We start from the raw sequence: 21675 nt of genomic DNA, 5'->3' as shown, positions 1-21675 counted from the left end.
ATATTGATGCATGTTCAATTTGTGTACAGCATATTAAAGCCATTTTTAATATTTAACATTTATTTCATTAAGTATTCACTTACATATGTAATCACTTACAATTGTGCAAATAGTGTATTCGTAATAACAGGCATTAGTTGATTTAATTTCCATGATATGTCCGCCCGAATGCAGCTGAGATAGGCTCCAGCACCCCCCCCCCCCCAAAAACCAAAAAAGGGACAAGCGGTAGGAAAATGGATGGATGTCATCAAGGTAATAGAAGTGCGTGCAAACAACATAATTTGTATTTATTGCTAATAAAGTTAGCACCGACACAAAGTAGACTACTGCAATGTATGTGTAATACATTATATTACACTGTCATAATAATAATTTGTATCCTGTAAAGCGTCTTTGAGTGCACTGAAAAGCGCTATACCAAATAAAATGTATTATTATTATTATACCATGTGATTTATTCCAGACTTAAATTACGAGACGTTCGTTCCTTTCTAGTAACAAACATTTAATGATGTTAAGCGTGACTGTACTTTACAGCAAAAAAACAGTTAAAGTATTAAATAAGTCAATATAATTCTCATAGAGAACATATAAAATACACTCCTCAAAAAAAACGCTCGCATTTGCTACAAAGGCCTGCTAGCGGGCTAACGCTAGCACGTTAGCTTCGAACAACATCAGGTAAATAAGATAAATAATATACAAATATATAATTTATATTACCTCATAAGCCGCATTTACAAGAGAGGAGTGGAATATATTCTTCCTATTGTTACACAAGCAACTCTTAAATGGGACTTTTTTTTGTTCTGTGTCTGGGCGAAGGAAGTGTGCACCACTCACTATTGTCCCACTGAAACACGTGTTTGGCTAACAATTGTTCCGCGGTTGAGAACACCTCGATGACGTCACACAGGAGGAAGAACAAAACAAGATGGCGTCTGACGGAGAATACGTTGTTTTGGTTATTATGGTTTCTTGGTCTTAATTACAACGTACATGTGCACATGTGTGTCGTTTAACAGAGTAAACGTCGTTATTAATTGTTTGTATGCGGATACATTAGTCTGAGGGCACTTTGACGTGCTAGCCTAGCCTGCTGGTTAGCTTAGCTTGTTAGCTGCTAACAAAGAGAGGCGGAAGTGATCGACACATCAAAGCAGAGATCCAATGTAAGTGTAAAGTGTTATTATTGTGTGAACATGTCTACATCACAAATGATGTGAGCGTTGGTGAATCAGCGACTAACTGCTGCCATTGAAGAAATATTGATTGATTGATTGATTGAGAGTTTTATTAGTAGGTTGCACAGTGAAGTACATATTCCGTACAATTGACCACTAAATGGTAACACCCGAATAAGTTTTTCAACTTGTTTAAGTCGGGGTCCACTTAAATTGATTCATGATACAGATATATACTATCATCATAATACAGTCATCACACAAGATAATCACATTGAATTATTTACATTATTTACAATCAGGGGTGTGGAGCAAGTAGTGGACATAGAGAGAGAGAGAGAGAGAAAGAGAGAGAGAGAGAGAGAGAGAGAGAGAGAGAAAGAGAGAGAGAGAGAGAGAGAGAGAGAGATCAGAAGGCATAAGAAAAAGTATCTGCATTTAATTGTTTATATTTGATTATTAGCAATTGATTAATAGCAATCCGGGGAGGGTGTTAGTTTAGGGTTGTAGCTGCCTGGAGGTGAACTTTTATTGCGGTTTTGAAGGAGGATAGGGAGGCCCTTTCTTTTATACCTGTTGGGAACGCATTCCACATTGATGTGGCATAGAAGGAGAATGAGTTAAGACCTTTGTTAGTTCGGAATCTGTGTTTAACGTGGTTATTTGTGATGTTAGAAAGAAAAAAAACGATAGCAGAGTACGAGGAGGAACTTTGTCCAACAAAAGAGGAGAAGGAGCGACAACATCAACTATTAGACGCTGTTTTCAGGAAACATCAAGTTGTGTTACACATCCATCCATCCATCCATCCATCCATCTTCTTCTGCTTATCTGAGGTCGGGTCTCGGGGGCAGCAGCCTAAGCAGGGAAGGCCAGACTTTCCTCTCCCTAGCCGCTTCGTCCAGCTCTTCCCGGGGGATCCCGAGGCGTTCCCAGGCCAGCCGGGAGACATAGTCTACCCAACGTGTCCTGGGTCTTCCCCGTGGCCTCCTACCGGTCGGACGTGCCCATAACACCTCCCCAGGGAGGCGTTCGGGTGGCATCCTGACCAAATGCCCGAACCACCTCATCGGCTCTTTTCGATGTGGAGGAGCAGCGGCTTTACTTTGAGCTCCTCCCGGATGACAGAGCTTCTCCCCCTATCTCTAAGGAAGAGACCCACCACCCGGCGGAGGAAACTAATTTCGGCCGCTTGTACCCGTGATCTTGTCCTTTCGGTCATAACCGAATAGACCTTCCCTGGAAGGCTGAGGATGCTTATACATATTGACACAAACATAATAAAAACACTAACATTATGATGGATGCTTTTGCAATTGTTCAATTTGATCTTTCACAACACTTAGTGGCCACAATAATTCAATAAGTCAAGTTCATGGCGCAGAAAGTTGAACGATGCGGACACGTTTGTTACTGGATACTTTCTGTCAGACTTCTGTTTTGGAGACTTTGTGTACGTATTAAGCAACCATAATTATTTGATATGCTTAAATGTGCTGTTTTAGCTTAGCTGTTGTGTAGCTGCTAGCTCCTCGTAGCCTACAGCAGGTGTGTCCAAAGTGCAGCCCATAGTTATGTTTTTAACCGACAACGGAGAGTGTTGAAAATGTGGTATTTGCATGTCGGTCCAATCAGCGGCAGCTACGCCCTGTTTCGTCATTGGACCTAAGTCTTTGGCTTGGTAGGCGGGACAGAGAGCAAGGGAACAATGTGGGACAGCAATGGTGTCTGTCTTATACCATGCTAGTTGTTGCAATAAAAGGTCAACATGATCAACCACACCCTGAGTTCCAACATATATAGGAGTCAAAGGCCTCCTGGTATGAGTCGTCTGACTGGTGATCATAACAGGTGGCAGTACATACGAACGCAGCTCAGTCAGCCAGGGCTTTCACTTATAGAACAGTTGGATCAGTCCTTGTCCTTCACTCCTTCCCGAGAGGAGGCGTACCCAGTAGATGTCAGCCATTGCTGGTACTTCAGGCTGTGGTACGAGCACGAGCATGGAGGAGCCTTTGTAGTGGTGTCGCAGCTTGGTGGTCGTGCCGTCAGGTAACACCAGGAAGGTTCCTTCTGTGCGATATTGACTGGTGCTTTTTTCTCCCTAGACTCCGACTTCATATCAGGTGTTGTCCTTCAGACCTCGGCCATGAAGCCACGTAAACAGTGGCAAGAATGTGGGCGATAAGAGTGTATGTGCGTGGGCATGAACTTGCACCCAGTTTCAACTGGAACTCAGGACATATGATTAGTTGCACGGCCTATTCTAATCTATATTAAACATTTCTTAATCACTTCATCCTTCATTATCTTAATTATATCCCAACTTTAGCTACCTGTAAAAATGAGTGACTTATCCTAGTCCATTTGTAAATAAATAGTTTTCCTAAATTATAGTCTCCTCACTTTAACCAGACAGTCATTAGGACAAAAGACCCTGTGAGGACTTTGCCCGTTAAAAGGGAAAGCCCCAAAAAGGACAGTATTAAGATGAAGTCATCACATTTGCTATGAGGCATTTTATTATTAATATATTATGTTCTTGTTACTCGGGGCGGTATAGCTCGGTTGGTAGGGTGGGCGTGCCAGCAACTTGAGGGTTCCAGGTTCGATCCCAGCTTCTGCCATCCTTGTCACTGCCGTTGTGTCCTTGGACAAGACACTTTACCCACCTGCTCCCAGTGCCACCCACATTGGTTAAAATGAAACTGAGATATTGGGTATCACAATGTAAAGTGCTTTGAGTCACTAGAGAAAAGCGCTATATAAATATAATTAACTTCACATGATATCTTGTTCTATTTTCTAATTTCAAGGAGAACTGCACTTTTTGGACTCATTCACAGTCCCTATGTAAGTTAAAGTTAAGGTCCCAATGGTAGTCACACACTAGGTGTGGTGAAATGATCCTCTGCATTTGACCCATCCCCAAGTTCACCCCCTGGGAGGTGAAGGCAGCGAAGGCCGCACTCAGGAATCATTTGGTGATTTAACCTCCAACCCTAGACTCTGAGTGCCAAGCAAGGAGGCAATGGGTCCCATTTGTATAGTCTTTGGTATGACTCGGCCAGGGTTTGAACTCCCGACTTTCCAGTCTCAGGGCAGACACTCTAACCACAAGGCCACTGAGCAGGTCGATGGTTAATGCATCCTCAATAGAAAATAAACCTTAGCAAAAGTTAGCTAACAATTGAGTCATTGGTAGCCGCTCTATTCTGCCTATAAAGTGTTCTAAATCAGTGGTCTCCAACCTTTTTGTAACTGCGGACCAGTCAACGCTTGAAAATTTGTCCCACGGACTAGGGTTGTTTTTTCGTTTTTTTTGTCATAAAAAAATACAATTATGTGTGCTTACGAACTGTATCCCTGCAGACTGCATTGATCTATATTTATATATAATGTAGGAACCAGAAATATTAATAACAGAAAGAAACAACCCTTTTGTGCGAATGAGTGTGAATGAGTACCTGCTCCCACATCTTTCTTCAGGTCAAGTTACAGTAAAACTAAGCACACAAGGGAAATTACATTCATACACACATGAAGTACACGTTTTTGTGTAAGAATCATGTTAACCACTAAAATATTGTCTCGTTCTCCTAAAGTCAATATCGAGTATCCTTTGGTGAGCTGACCGTATCGTCACACCCCTAGTTGAAAGCACACCAACCCAATGACATGACACTTCCACATGATGTAGAACAGTAGTACAACATTTTAAACATACACACCCATCTGAAGAATATAGAAATAAATATATTTGGTGGGCCAAACAAAATGACTCGGCGAACCAATGTTTGGTATGGGGGATATGACTTAAAATCTATATCCTAATAACAATATATATCACAATATATCATTTGGTATATGATTGATAATAGAATAATTTCAAAGCGGGTTACAAAAGCTCCTAATTTGGCAGCTGACATATGCAGTAACATATTGTGTCATTTCTAATTGTATTATTTTGTCGAAACAATTATTATTAATGTACTTGTTTATTTACTGTTAATATCTGGTTACTTTATTTGAGACAATAATACTGGAAAGGATGTAATATTTTACTGCATATTTCAGCAACTAAATTAGGAGCCTGTGTAGCCTGTTTTAAAATGGTTCTATTAGTAATTCTATATGAAATAATAGATCACAAAATCAATTCTAAACCATATTGTCCTGTCGTCCTGGTTTGTTTTTATTTTCCTGTGAATAATGTTGTAAAGAGCAGCGTGTTTGTGCGTCACTGAGATTTCAAGACAGTTCATACGATAACTTGTTTTTCCTAAGTGCATGTAAAAGTACTGAATGCATTGTGTGACTGAGCAGAGATGGTGTGTTCGTCTTGCAGACGTCTGTGAAGAACATCTTCACTCTGAGCAACAGAAGTGGAACTTCCATATGCGGACGGAGGAACCACTGCCCTCCCACATTAAGAAGGAAGTGGAATACCCACCGATCCCCCATTTTAAAAAAGAAGAGGAGGACCCAGTGACACCCCATTTTAAAGAGGAAGAGGAGGACCCACTGACACTCCATTTTAAAAAGGAAGCGGTGGATCCACTGAACCCTCACATTAAGGAGGAAGAGATGGATCCACTGACACCCCATTTTAAAAAAGAAGAGGAGGACCCACTGACACCCCATTTTAAAGAGGAAGAGGAGGACCCAATGACACTCCATTTTAAAAAGGAAGCGGTGGATCCACTGAACCCTCACATTAAGGAGGAAGAGATGGATCCACTGACACCCCATTTTAAAAAAGAAGAGGAGGACACACTGACACCCCATTTTAAAGAGGAAGCGGTGGATCCACTGAACCCTCACATTAAGGAGGAAGAGGAGGACCCACTGACACTCCATTTTAAAAAGGACGCGGTGGATCCACTGAACCCTCACATTAAGGAGGAAGAGGAGGAACACTGCATCAGTCAGCAGGGAGAGCATCTTGAATGGTTGGAGGAGTTCCCAGTGATTGGTGTCCCTGTGAAGAGTGAAGGTGATGAGGTCAAAAGTGAAAGTGAGGAGAAGAGAGAGGCGGAGCCTCCAAGCAGCAGCTCAACTCAACACATGACAACAGAAGCTGATGGAGACCACTGTGGAGGATCACAAGCAGACAAGCTCTTAGCTCCACTATCAGATAGTGAGGACACAACGTCACACTCTCCTGACACTGATGATGAACACTCTAAAGATGATAAGACATGTCACACTGACAACACACACTTCACATGTTCTCACTGTGACAAAACTTTTAAATACCATTGTCATCTGAAAAGCCACATGAGAAAACACACTGGAGAAAAACCTTTTTCCTGCTCAGAATGTGGTAAACGTTTTTTAAGAAATCAAAGTTTAAAAGCACACATGAGAACACACACTGGAGAAAAACCTTTTTCATGTTCAATCTGCGGTAAAGATTTTACTCATAGGCAATATTTGAAAATACACAGTAGAGTACATACTGGAGAAAAACCTTTTTCCTGCTCAGAATGTGGTAAAAGTTTTGTAAGAAATCAAAGTTTAAAAGTACACATGAGAACACACACTGGAGAAAAACCTTTTTTTTGTTCAATCTGCTGTAAAGATTTTACTCAAAAGCACCATTTCAAAGCACACATGATAATACACACTGGAGAAAAACCATTTTCATGTTCAATCTGCAGTAAAGGTTTTACTCGAAGGGACCATTTCAAAAAACACATGAGAACACACACTGGAGAAAAACCTTTTTCATGTTCAATCTGCTGTAAAGATTTTACTCAAAAGCACCATTTCAAAGCACACATGAGAACACACACTGGAGAAAAACCTTTTTCATGTTCAATCTGTGGTAAAGATTTTACTCATAAGCACAATTTCAAAGCACACATGAGAATACACACTGGAGAACAACTTTTTTCATGTTCAATCTGCGGTAAAGATTTTACTCAAAGGGACCATTTAAAAAAACACATGAGATCACACACTGGAGAAAAACCTTTTTCATGTTCAATCTGCAGTAAAGATTTTACTCTAAAGAACCATTTCAAAGCACACATGAGAATACACACTGGAGAAAAACGTTTTTCATGTTCAGTATGTTGTAAAAGTTTTATACATAGACAGCATTTGAAAAGACACATGATAACACACACAGGAGAGAAAGTGTTGAGTTGCAGTGTGTGTGGTGAAAGATTCTCTTATAAGTACCAGTGTAAAAAACACAAGTGTGCTGGTGAGAACAGCAGCAGCAAATGAAGATGCATGATTTGAAATAAACTGTCAAAACTTTCACTTTGACTTTCTAAGAACGTCAGCACGTAGATTCTAACATTTATAGATTAGATATTTTAGATTATTGCTTTTTTCAGTCAAGTACATGTTTTAATATACACTATAGTGTACTTTTATTTAAAAATGAACACAACACTTTGACTGTAAAGGTGAGAATAAACAGGACAAAACATGTTACAAATACTTTTTATGTGTATTGAGATATTGAGAAATAATTTTTAATTATTATTGATGTTATAGATGAACTCATTTATATGATGTACATATTTGTTTTACATTTGTTCAAAGCTTTTCTTTTGAGTACACATAATTCCCTCTTAGTTCATATTATGATAATGTGGATAACACCTTGAGATTCAAACGTCTGGATGATATGACAACTGTGGTTGATAACCTACTTGAATGTCTAACAGTTGAAATTTGTATGGAAAAAAGTAGAAATGTCATTATTAGTTGTATATACAGATCGCCAGGTACAAGCATTGAACAATTTACAGATTGGATGGAATGCCTGTTTTCAAAGGAGAGTAACGTTAGTAAAACTGTCTTCATTTGTGGAGACTTTAATATTGACATGTTAAATCCCAGTAAAACTAAAGATATAGATAATTTCATTGACACAATGTACAGTATGAGTCTATATCCCAAAATCACCAGACCCAGTCGAATTACGTCTCACTCTGCCACTCTAATCGACAACATATTCACTAATGATATTGAGAATAAGACCGTAAGTGGGCTATTGATCAAAGATATCACTGACCACCTCCCAGTTTTTCTGATATTTAATAGAAACTACAGGGCAAAAAAACTAGAAAAGCCAACCCAATACAGAAGAACGAGATCAGAGGAATCCAATAGTTCATTTAAACATGATTTACTGGAGCAGAATTGGGATGTAATTTATGAAAATAGTGATGTTAATAGTGCTTACAATATATTCTTGAGAATATTTAGGTCATTATATGATAAAAATTGCCCAATAAAAGAATGCACCAGTAGAAGAAAATATACCAATTGTCCTTGGATCACAAAGGGATTGCAAAATGCTTGCAAAAAGAAAAACACTCTTTACAGGGAATTTATAAGATTGAAAACAAAAGAAGCAGAAAATAAATATAAAAAATATAAAAACAAATTAACTCAACTTATAAGGTCAAATAAGAGAGATTATTATAAGAAATTACTAGATGATAATAAAAACAATATCAAAGGAATATGGAATTTATTAAACAGTATTATAAGAAACAGTACCTCTTCAAATAACTATCCAACGTATTTCACAAATGATGGTAAAGAAAATGATAATATTGAAGATGTGGCTAATGCCTTCAATAAATTATTTGTAAGTATTGGACCTGAACTTGCAGAAAAAATCCCAGATCCACGGACAACTGGTAAAAATATGGAGGGATTGTTGGAGAGAAATCCCAATTCTATGTTTTTAAATGCAGTGGGTGAAGAAGAAGTGTTGGATATTGTAAAAAAATGTAAGAACAAAATGTCCACTGACTCCAATGACATTAGTATGGCGTTGGTGAAAAAGGTCATTACAGGGATATCAAAACCATTAACATATATCTGTAATTTGTCATTTCAAACTGGCGCATTTCCAAATGAAATGAAAATAGCTAAAGTTATACCTCTGTTTAAAACTGGGAGCAAACACCACTTCACAAACTATAGACCCGTCTCTTTACTTCCACAATTCTCTAAAATATTAGAAAAACTATTCAATTACAGGTTAGATGCATTTATAGAAAAGCATAAATTACTCTCTGACTGTCAATATGGGTTTAGATCAAACAGATCTACATCAATGGCAATAGTTGAAACAGTAGAGGAAATCACAAATGCCATAGAAAAGAAACAATATGCAACGGGAATATTTATTGATCTAAAAAAAGCATTTGACACAATTAACCATGATATATTAATCAATAAAATGGAAAAGTATGGAATCAGGGGAGTTGTATTAGATTGGCTTAAAAGTTACTTAAATAAGAGACAACAGTTTGTGAAGTTGGGGGATTGTTGTTCATCATGTTTGGATATTGCTTGTGGTGTCCCCCAGGGGTCAGTGTTGGGGCCAAAACTGTTCATCCTGTATATCAATGATATATGTAAAGTGTCTACATTATTGAAATTAGTGTTATTTGCTGATGACACTGATATTTTTTGTTCAGGGGATGACTTAAATCAATTGCAGGAAGTCATTATGGAAGAAATGAGTAAACTAAAAACTTGGTTTGACTATAATAAATTGTCATTAAACCTGACTAAGACTAAGTTAATGCTGTTTGGAAAGAGGACACGTGAAACAAGGGTGCAGATACAAATAGATGGGGTGGATATTGAAAGGGTTTTTGAAATAAAATTCCTTGGAGTTAAAATTGACGATCAAATTAACTGGAAATCACATATAAAACATGTACAATCTAAGCTGTCAAGAAGCATCTCAGTAATAAATAAAGCAAAGCAGGTTCTGGATCACAAATCACTCCCCATTCTTTACTGTTCATTAGTTTTACCATATTTAACCTACTGTGAGGAAGTCTGGGGGAATAATTATAAAAGCTCATTAAATTCAATGACTATACTTCAGAAAAGAGCTGTACGCATCATCAACAAGGTTGGATATCTGGACCATACTCACTCACTATTCTTACAGTCAAAAATATTGAAATTTAATGATATTATTTTGTATCAAACTGCACAAATAATGTATAAAGCCAAAATAAATACTTGCTTCTCTCGCGAGATCTGACAACACTGCGCGCGAACCAAACACGGCGAGGATAAAGCAAGATGGCGTCTGACGGTTGATTGATTGATTGATTGAGACTTTTATTAGTAGGTTGCACAGTGAAATACATATTCCGTACAATTGACCACTAAATGGTAACACCCGAATAAGTTTCTCAACTTGTTTAAGTCGGGGTCCACTTATATTGATTCATGATACAGATATATACTATCATCATAATACAGTCATCACACAAGATAAGCATCAGGGTATATACATTGAATTATTTACATTATTTACAATCCGGGGTGTGGGATGTGGACGGGAAGAGGTTTGGTTGTTATCATCACTTCAGTCATCAATTATTTTTTTTATTTTTTTTTATAATGTCCTGCCCAGCTTCTTGGGCAAATCATATAGCAGATGTAGATGCCCATATCGGCTGTTCAGATTTACTTTACAAAAGAGAAGTGTAGGATACTTCTCTTGTTGCCTTACTTGTATTTTGACTTTATTAAATGTATTTATATTATCATTTGGTGCAGCCGGGCCGGAGCAGGAGGGGATAGAAAGAGAGAAAAAGGAAGACAGAGGGGGGAATTGTGGGGACAAGAGGGGGATTAGACAGAGAGACAAAAACAACAACAGCAAACACAACAACAACAACAACAACAACAACAGAGCAACATCAGCAAATACGACATGTACAAATATGATGGTAAAAGTAATAGCAAATAAGCAGTTAGCGAAAATTAAAAAAAAAAAAATACAGAAATGACAATGAGCATTATTACACTAAAAATGGAGCAATATGAATACCAATAGAAATAGTGCTATTGATAATAAACAATACCAGTACTTTACCTTTATTATCAACAATACAATTGTTCAAATGCAACAATACATATACGTAATGATAACTGAGATACGAAAGAATGCAGAAAAATGGAGGGGAAGAAAGAGAAGCAACCTACATTAACCTTGTAGATTGTTATAGTAACAATAGGTTAAGCTTTGTCAGTGTGCCATGTGTTATACCCAGTTTACCCTAGGGCAACAACGTTAATATATGTTTGATGAAACGTGATTATGTGCATGAGTGTATGTGTGCACATGTACTTGTATATGTACAGTATGTGTATGTGTGCTTGTACAGTGAATGTATATGTACAGTATGTGTATATGTGTGTACAGCGAATGTATATGTACAGTATGTGTATACAGTATGTGTGTTTGAACAGTGAATGTATATGTACAGTATGTGTAAATGTGTGTTTGTACAGTGAATGTATATGTACAGTATATGTATGTGTGTGTTTGTACAGTGAATGTATGTGTAGTATGTGTATGTGTGTGTTTGTACAGTGAATGTATATGTACAGTATGTGTATATGTATGTTTTTACAGTGAATGTATATGTACAGTATGTGTATACAGTATGTTTGTATAATGAATGTGCGTGTGGATGTACGAACTTTGAGTGTGTAAATATGTACTGTATTTATTTGTATATGTATGTGGGAGCGTAGGTACCTATGTATGTCTGTATGTATGTGTGTGAGTATATGTGAATTTGCATGTACAATACATTTGACTCCCAGTGTGTGCGGGAGCCAGAGTACGGCCCCAGCCTCCCCGAGAACCCATCCCACAAACAGTAGGTGTGGTGCCCAGGGAACCAGGGGCCACCGCCCCCACGCAGCCAAGCCGGACAGCGACAGGAACCCCAGAGCCTGGCCCACCGCGCCGCCCACAAGGGCCAGCAGCAGGCCGCAGACAGACGCACCCGGCAGAGGACAAGGCACGAGAAAAACAGGGGGCAGCCAGACCCTAAGCCAGCGAGAGACCACACCCCACACGGACAGAAAGGCGGGACGCCCCGCCCGAGGGGCCCGGAGACCCCCCGCAACCGGACGGGAAGACCGCCCCCGCCCCACCGGCAACAGGGCCCCCACGAGCCCCCCCCCCCCCCCCCCGGCCCCCCCCCGGAGAGCGCGGCGAGGCCAGCCCACGGCCACCCCACCCAAGCCGGCCGCCACAGGACCACCCAGCACGGGGCCACAGGAACCACCCACCCCACCCGCAGGGACCCCAACGATGGAGATGGAACAACCAGCAACCACCCCGCCGAGTCCCCCCCCCTGAGGTAGGGGAATAAATAAATAAATACATAATAATAATAATATTAATAAAATATATTTTTAAAAAAAAACAAAAAAAGGAAAAAGAAAAAAAAAAAAAAAAGGAAAAAATAAATAAATAAAAATAATTAAATCTATTTATATAAAAAAATAAAAAATAAATAAATAAAAAAATAATTAAAAGAAGACCACAGACATGCTGACACACAAGGTCGCTACCCCAACAACTGGCCGACTCAGTCATCAATAATTGAGAACACAGAAATGGACATTGAAACAGTGTAGGTCTGACTTGGTAGGATATGGACAGCAAGTAGTGGACATAGAGAGAGAGAGAGAGAGAGAGAGAGAGAGAGAGAGAGAGAGAGAGAGAGAGAGAGAGAGAGAGAGAGAGAGAGAGAGAGAGATCAGAAAGCATAAGAAAAAGTATCTACATTTGATTATTAACAATCCGGGGAGGGTGTTAGTTTAGGGTTGAAGTTGCCTGGAGGTGAACTTTTATTGCGGTTTTGAAGGAGGATAGAGATGCCCTTTCTTTTACACGTGTCGGGAGCGCATTCCACATTGATGTGGCATAGAAGACGTTATTGCAGTCGTCACAGTTCAGTGTTCTTAATCTGTGCGTCCATGTACACATATATGTCCTTTATTAGACTCTATTAAATAGAGTAAACATCGTTAATAACTGTTTGCATCCGGTTATATTAGTCTGAGCGCAAGAAACATCAAGTTGTGTTACACAGAACAGGTTTGTTTACTTCTTACTCTCACATGTTTACTAACTTTATATTCCATCATTAACACTATTTTTGAATAAATTGTCTACAGGAAGATGAATTGTCATGTGAGGATGATGCACTGATTGTTTTATGTTGTTCATAAAAACGAGACAGTTTCAGACACACAATATTTATGAGAGGTTGATGTTCCTCTCAGTTTGTAACAATGTGTATCAACATGTTTACACAAAACTCACACAGTCACCGGGGGAATATTCCAGAGAGCAGGTTAAGTGCAAACTCCTGAGTATGTAAAATGAAGTGTATTAATTGACTCATATCATGTTCTACACTTGGTGAATGTTCATATTCATCTCGGAGAAAGCAAACCATCAGGTTTGAGTAAACAGTGGTATTTCAGTTTGAGCACATGATAAGATAAGGCCCCTTAGTTTGATACTCGCAGGTGGATTGGATCACTTCTCGTAGGAAAAGAGGCCCTAATTGGGACTTCGGAATGCAAAAGTGACAACCATATCCTTGAAAGGAGACTACCTGTCTAGCTCAAACGCCAACCTTTAAGTTATGACTTAAAGCAGTTGTTTTCCAGACACTTACACACCAACATCTCCTTTCGTGGTCAGGTGGTGCTGTTTAGCTTTAGCGCACACCCAGACAGTGAAAGAAGGAATATATAAAACGATGGTTTGGCTTCTCCGGGAGAGGAGTCCTCCATATTTGACCTGACCTCCTCCCAGGAACTGCAGTCCTGTGTAAATGACGCTCGCTGGTAATAAAGCAACTTTTGCTTCAGCAAAGCGTCTTCGACGTCTCTTTTGATCCAGCCGCACTGCCGTGTCGCCCTTCTGTCCGGACGACGAGGACAAGACCAGAAATACACTTCAAAAGCTCCAGAGTTTTACCTCCAAAAATAGAGAGGTAAGACAAAGTCAGAGTCAGTTGCATAAAACACTGAAAGGGATTGGCGCGGTTGGGAGAGTGGCCGTGCCAGCAACCTGAGGGTTCCTGGTTCGATCCCCACCTTCTACCAACCTCGTCACGTCCGTTGTGTCCTTGGGCAAGACACTTCACCCTTGCTCCTGATGAGTCGTGGTTATTGCCTTGCATGGCAGCTCCCGCCATCAGTGTGTGAATGTGTGTGTGAATGGGTGAATGTGGAAATAGTGTCAAAGCCCTTTGAGTACCTTGAAGGTAGAAAAGCGCCAAACAAGTATAACCCATTTACCATTGTTCCTATAACCCCTTTGTTCAAATGTTTGTTCCACTTGGCATCTTGTCTGACTCGCACCATGCACAGCCTTCCTTGTCACATATTGTTCCTTTTCCCGCTATCCATCCAGTAATTCAAACTGATCCAGCAGCGCGATTGAAGATTATTTTTACTTACAAAAATCAAGAACCAGGATACTCGGGAAACAAAATAAAAGGTAGCCTATATAAAACGACATATATGTGCACATGTATGCACTGATTAAAAATACAGAACTATAATGCCCACGTTTAGACTTTCTCCATCAAACGCCATCTTGCTTTTTCCTCCTTCTTCTTCTTCTTTCTATTTCCAGCAGACTAGTAGAACATCTTAGGTATATTGCTGCCCTCCACAGGTTCTTAACGGGATTTCCTCCTTCTGTCCTATGGCCCACACTACATTCTACAGTCCAGTAGGTGGCAGTATGAACCTTTCAAGTCATGGCTGCAAACTGCCAGTAAGAAGAAGAAGTAATAGAGCTGGTTGCTTGTTTCTCTCGCGAGATCTGACAACATGTTTAAATAGAACAATTGACAGGTTGACAACATCCAAACAAACCAAGTCATCTCCAATACATCTCAACATTACACACATCCTCCAGGCTGAGTTAGTCTAGATGAGTAACTTACATGTAAGCTGGAAACTACATGTGAGTCATATAAAGAAAACATTTAAAAAATTGACTGCGATAATAAATAGAATAAAATACATACCCACAAACATTAACTACATTTATTGTACCCAACTTTAGTTGAAGCATACATTGTTTATTGCATAAAGGTCTGGGGACATACATATAAAACAATCACACAACAATATTCATATTACACGAGAGTAATAAAGACAATTAATAGAATGGATTATAGAGACCCAAACAATGATTCATAAAGTAACACATTTTAAAAGTAAATGATCTTGTATAAAGGACAACTGCTCAAATGATGTATAAAGTAAATAATAATATGCTTCCAGAAGTGGTCCAGAAGATGTTTCAGATGTGAACCAGTAAATATGAACTAAGAGGGATTTATGAGTACTCAAAAGCAAAGGTTTGAACACATGTAAAACAAATATGTACATAATATAAAGGAGTTCATCTATAGAACCCTTCACTATTTTAAAAAGCATTTATAAAACACTATTATGAATAAGTATAAAAGTGAATTATGAATATCGTATGTAACATATTTTATGTACTCTTTATTCTCACCTTTACAGTCAAATTGTTCTGTTCATTTTAAAGTACACAAATGTGTATATTAACTCATGTACTTGACTGAAATAAAAACACTAATCTGAAGTATTTACTCTATGTATGTTATAAGCATAATAACAAGATTGTGTTACACACACAACAATGATGTCACACATGTTATATGTGCTGATGTTGTTAGAAAGTCAAAGTTAAAGTTTTGACAGTTTATTTCAAATCCTGCATCTTCATTTGCTGCTGCTGTTCTCACCAGCACACTTGTGTTTCTTACACTGGTACTTATAAGAGAATCTTTCACCACACACACTGCAACTCCACACTTTCTCTCCTGTGTGTGTTCTCATGTGAACTGTAAGAGTTATTAGGCGACGGAAGCTTTTGTTGCAGCTTGAACAGCAGTATGGTTTTTCACCAGAGTGCGTTCTCATGTGTAATTTTAAATTTGTAATTGTTTTAAAACTTTTACCACATTCTGAGCACGAAAAAGGTTTTTCTCCAGTGTGTATTCTCATGTGTACTTTCAAACTATGATTTATTACAAAACTTTTACCACATTCTGAGCAGGAAAAAGGTTTTTCTCCAGTGTGTGTTCTCATGTGTGATTTCAAATTTCCATTTCTTACAAAACTTTTACCACATTCTGAGCAGGCAAATTTTTTGTCTCCAGTGTGTATTCTCATGTGTGCTTTGAAATTGGGCCTTTGCGTAAAAGCTTTACCGCAGATTGAACACGAAAAAGGTCTTTCTCCAGTGTGTATTCTCATGTGTTCTATCAGATGACAATGGTATTTAAAAGTTTTGTCACAGTGAGAACATGTGAAGTGTGTGTTGTCAGTGTGACATGTCTTATCATCTTTAGAGTGTTCATCATCAGTGTCAGGAGAGTGTGACGTTGTGTCCTCACTATCTGATAGTGGAGCTAAGAGCTTGTCTGCTTGTGATCCTCCACAGTGGTCTCCATCAGCTTCTGTTGTCATGTGTTGAGTTGAGCTGCTGCTTGGAGGCTCCGCCTCTCTCTTCTCCTCACTCTCACCTTTGACCTCATCACCTTCACTCTTCACAGGGACACCAGTCACTGGCATCTTGGTGACATCAACCTCCTCCAGTCCTTCAAGATGCTCTCCCTGCTGACTGATGCTGTGTTCCTCCTCTTCCTCCTTAATGTGAGGGGTCAGTGGATCCACCGCTTCCTCTTTAAAATGGGGGGTCAGTGGGTCCTCCTCTTCCTCTTTAAAATGGGGGATCAGTGGGTGTTCCTCTTCCTTTTTAAAATGGGGGATCTGAGTATAAACCTCTTCCTTCTTAATGTGGGAGGGCTCTTCCGTCCGCATCCTGAAACTCCACTTCTGTTGCTCAGGGTAAATATGTTCTTCCCAGACGTCTGCAAGACAAACACACCATCTCTGCTCAGTCACACAATGCATTCAGTACTTTTACATGCACTTAGGAAAAACCAGTTATCATATGAACTGTCTTGAAATCTCAGTGACGCACAAACACGCTGCTCTTTACAACATTATTCACAGGAAAATAAAAACAAACAAAGACGACAGGACTTTTTACTATGGATGGACGATATGGTTTAAAATTGATTTTGCGATATATTATTTCGTATACAATTACTAATAGAACCATTTTAAAACAGGCTACACAGGCTCCTAATTTAGTTGCTGAAATATGCAGTAAAATATTACATTATTTCCAGTATCATTTTCTCAAATAAAGTAACCAGATATTAACAGTAAATAAACAAGTACATTATAATAATTGTTTCGACAAAATAATACAATTAGAAATGACACAATATGTTACTGCATATGTCAGCTCCCAAATTAGGAGCTTTTGTAACCCGCTTTGAAATTCTTCTATTATCAATCATATACCAAATGATATATCGTGACATATATTGTTATTAGGATCTCGATTACTGTAACGTATTATTTTCGGGCCTCCCTATGTCTAGCATTAAAAGATTACAGTTGGTACAAAATGCGGCTGCAAGGCTTTTGACAAAAACAAGAAAGTTTGATCATATTACGCCTATACTGGCTCACTTGCACTGGCTTCCTGTGCACTTAAGATGCGACTTTAAGGTTTTACTACTTACGTATAAAATATTACACGGTTTAGCTCCAGCCTATCTCGCCGATTGTATTGTACCATATGTCCCGACAAGAAATCTGCGTTCAAAGAACTCCGGCTTATTAGTGATTCCCAGAGCCAAAAAAAAGTCTGCGGGCTATAGAGCATTTTCTATTCGGGCTCCAGTACTCTGGAATGCCCTCCCGGTAACAGTTAGAGATGCTACCTCAGTAGAAGCATTTAAGTCCCATCTTAAAACTCATTTGTATAATCTAGCCTTTAAATAGACCCCCCCTTTTTTAGACCAGTTGATCTGCCGTTTCTTTTCTTCTCTCCTCTTCTCCCCTGTCCCTTGCGAGGGGGAGTCGCATAGGTCCGGTGGCCATGGATGAAGTGCTGGCTGTCCAGAGCCGGGACCCCGGGTGGACCACTAGCCTGTGCATCGGTTGGGGACATCTCTGCGCTGCTGACCCGTCTCCGCTCGGGATGGTTTCCTGTTGGCCCCGCTGTGGACTGGACTCCCGCTGATGTGTTGGATCCACTGTGGACTGGACTTTCACAATGTTATGTCAGACCCACTCGACATCCGTTGCTTTCGGTCTCCCCTAGAGGGGGGGGGGTTACCCACATATGCGGTCCTCTCCAAGGTTTCTCATAGTCATTCACCGACGTCCCACTGGGGTGAGTTTTTCCTTGCCCGTATGTGGGCTCTGTACCGAGGATGTCGTTGTGGCTTGTACAGCCCTTTGAGACACTTGTGATTTAGGGCTATATAAATAAACATTGATTGATGATTGATTGATTGATATAGATTTTAGGTCATATCGCCCATACCAAACATTGGTTCGCCGAGTCATTTTGTTAGGCCCACCAAATACAAACTCCATTTCCATATGAGTTGGGAAAATGTGTTAGATGTAAATATAAACGGAATACAATGATTTGCAAATCATTTTCAACCCATATTCAGTTGAATATGCTACAAAGACAACATATTTGATGTTCAAACTGATAAAAAAAAGTTTTTTTGCAAATAATCATTAACTTTAGAATTTGATGCCAGCAACACATGACAAAGAAGTTGGGAAAGGTGGCAATAAATACTGATAAAGTTGAGGAATGCTCATCAAACACTTATTTGGAACATCCCACAGGTGTGCAGGCTAATTGGGAACAGGTGGGTGCCATGATTGGGTATAAAAACAGCTTCCCAAAAAATGCTCAGTCTTTCCCAAGAAAGGATGGGGCGAGGTACACCGCTTTGTCCACAACTGCGTGAGCAAATAGTCAAACAGTTTAAGAACAACGTTTCTCAAAGTGCAATTGCAAGAAATTTAGGGATTTCAACATCTACGCTCCATAATATCATCAAAAGTTTCAGAGAATCTGGAGAAATCACTCCACGTAAGCGGCATGGACAGAAACCAACATTGAATGACCGTGACCTTCGATTCCTCAGACGGCACTGTATCAAAAACCGACATAAATTTCTAAAGGATATCACCACATGGGCTCAGGAAGACTTCAGAAAACCACTGTCACTAAATACAGTTGGTGGCTACATCTGTAAGTGCAAGTTAAAGCTCTACTATGTGTAACGCATGTGTCAAAACCATACCTTTTGCAGTGACTGGTATTATCTTGCTTTTTATTACTCTTTGCGCTCTTCCTAGTCACGTGACCGCCACAGTCCAATCACCTTTGGTTATATGCCGGTAGCAGGAAGTGACTGGTATGCTCTTGCTTGCTGTGTGTGCTTCCTAGTCACGTGACCGCCGCGGTCCAATTAGCTGTGCTTATAAGCCGGTAGCAGGAAGTGGCCAATAGACAGACCGATTGTATTTCTGCTCAAGGTAAGTTTTTATTCTCGTTTTTACCTGTAATATTGTGCTGACTGGGTCTAAACTAAAATGCCTATTTTGTAACTTTATAGAGCCGACTACCAGCGCCGGAGTTTTTGTCATTGAGCTGTGTGTGACTGTAGAAGAGTTGGTGAGTTCATATTTATGAAAATAGCACCTTTAGCATTTATCTTTCTTCGATTGTTTCATTGCAACAGTCTTTGTAGCATATTCTCAATCGTCCATATACAAGGTTTATGACTTAAACCTTTGATAACTATTTGTGTATTGAATGTACTTTTAAATGTGTTTTGATAATAAGCACGTTTAGTGCACCGACTGCTTTGTATAGGTCAGGTGTCACCAACCTTTTTGAAACCAAGAGCTACTTCTTGGGTACTGTTTAATGCGAAGGGCTACCAGTTTGATACACACTTAAATAAATTGCCAGAAATAGCCATTTTGCTCAATTTACCTTTAACTCTATGTTATTATTAATAATAAATGATATTTACACTTAATTAAACGGTTTAAAAGAGGAGAAAACACGAAAAAAAATGGCAATTAAATTTTGAAACATAGTTTATCTTCAATTTTGACTCTTTAAAATTCAAAATTCAACCGAAAAAAGAAGAGAAAAACTAGCTAATTTTAATCTTTTTGAAAATATTAAAAAAATAATTTATGGAACATCATTAGTAATTTTTCCTGATTAAGATTAATTTTAGAATTTTGATGACATGGTTTAAATAGGTTAAAATCCAATCTGCACTTTGTTAGAATATATAACAAATTGGACCAAGCTATATTTCTAACAAAGACAAATCATTATTTCTTCTAGATTTTCCAGAACAAAAATTTTAAAATAAATTCAAAAGACTTTGAAATAAGATTTTAATTTGATTCTACAGATTTTCTAGATTTGCCAGAATATTTTTTTTGAATTTTAATCATAATAACTTTGAAGAAATATTTCACAAATATTCTTTGTCGAAAAATTAGAAGCTAAAATTAAGAATTAAATTAAAATGTATTTATTATTCTTTACAATAAAAAAAATTAATTTACTTGAACATTGATTTTAATTGTCAGGAAAGAAGAGGAAGGAATTTAAAAGGTAAAAAGGTATATGTGTTTAAAAATCCTAAAATCATTTTAAAGGTTGTATTGTCATTCTGAAAGTTATAAGAAGCAAAGTAAAAATATTAATGAATTTATTTAAACAAGTGAAGACCAAGTCTTTAAAATATTTTCTTGGATTCTCAAATCATATTTGAGTTTTGTCTCTCTTAGAATTAAAAATGTCGGGCAAAGCGAGACCAGCTTGCTAGTAAATAAATAACATTTAAAAAATAGAGGCAGCTCACTGGTAAGTGCTGCTATTTGAGCTATTTTTAGAACAGGCCAGCGGGCTACTCATATGGTCCTTACGGGCTACCTGGTGCCCGCGGGCACCACGTTGGTGACCCCTGGTATAGGTCATATTTATGCTGCTAATAGTTATTTTAGCATTATATTGCATATTGTGATTCTGACATGTTTATTGATTTATATCGTACAATATTGAGGAAAGAACTAGAACATATTCTGAATACTTTATAATACAATTAGTGTTATTTAATGAAGATATTTTGTGTACACATGGATTTATAAGGATGGTCCTGGCTCTTACACAGGCCAGGCTTCTCTTTTTGATGGCGAGCTAAGGAAAAAACATCTAGTCCAAGGATCGTTCTTGGAAGATTCCAGCCAGGAACCCCACCACCTGTTCTGTCTGGGCAGGTAGGAGGCTCTCGAGCCGACCCTTTAGATTTTTTTCATCTTTAACCTGCAGTACATGGACTGTACTGCCATCCTTTTTTTCAAGAACTCTAAGTCTGAACTGAGATTTATTCAAGATCCAGAGACACTAATAATGGAATTAGAATAGTACATATGTATATAGGAGCTGTTGTTTTACAAATTACTTTCATGCTGAATGGCCATTCAACTTATTGTGTGTATATATCTGCTGTCCCTCACAAATTGTCAACCAAACTGCAATTTAAGCTCTGCCTTCTCTCTCCGAGTCAAAACTGTAGTCTTCTATTCCTAGTCCATAAAACCCCATATATATTGCATTGATTTGTAGCACGTATAGGTTACACATGCAGAGCGAAAGCCATTTATCAACAACATCCAAAAACGCCGCCGGCTTTTC

At 38.7% G+C, this 21675-nt stretch overlaps 2 protein-coding genes across 2 annotated transcripts in view; one reads left to right on the top strand and one right to left on the bottom strand.

Moving 5' to 3' along the window:
- LOC133640873 (zinc finger protein 569-like) overlaps nt 1-21675 on the bottom strand; it is a 37307-nt gene that overhangs the window by 13273 nt on the left and 2359 nt on the right. Inside the window, exon 2 of the mRNA XM_062034557.1 lies at nt 15825-16933. Coding sequence (XP_061890541.1) covers nt 15825-16883 — 1059 coding nt within the window. The 5' untranslated portion in view covers nt 16884-16933. The remainder of the gene's footprint in view (nt 1-15824; nt 16934-21675) is intronic.
- On the top strand, nt 845-7821 carry LOC133640612 (gastrula zinc finger protein XlCGF57.1-like). The gene is made up of 2 exons (XM_062034132.1): nt 845-1175; nt 5536-7821. Exon 2 carries the CDS (start codon nt 5586-5588, stop codon nt 7422-7424), a length of 1839 nt encoding a protein of 612 aa, XP_061890116.1. The 5' UTR covers nt 845-1175; nt 5536-5585; the 3' UTR covers nt 7425-7821.

Source organism: Entelurus aequoreus, linkage group LG23, assembly GCF_033978785.1.
Source record: "Entelurus aequoreus isolate RoL-2023_Sb linkage group LG23, RoL_Eaeq_v1.1, whole genome shotgun sequence".
NCBI classification, from domain to species: Eukaryota; Metazoa; Chordata; class Actinopteri; order Syngnathiformes; family Syngnathidae; genus Entelurus; species Entelurus aequoreus.
Note: the sequence above shows the minus strand (reverse complement) of the source record. Positions and strands in the feature narration are given on the sequence as shown.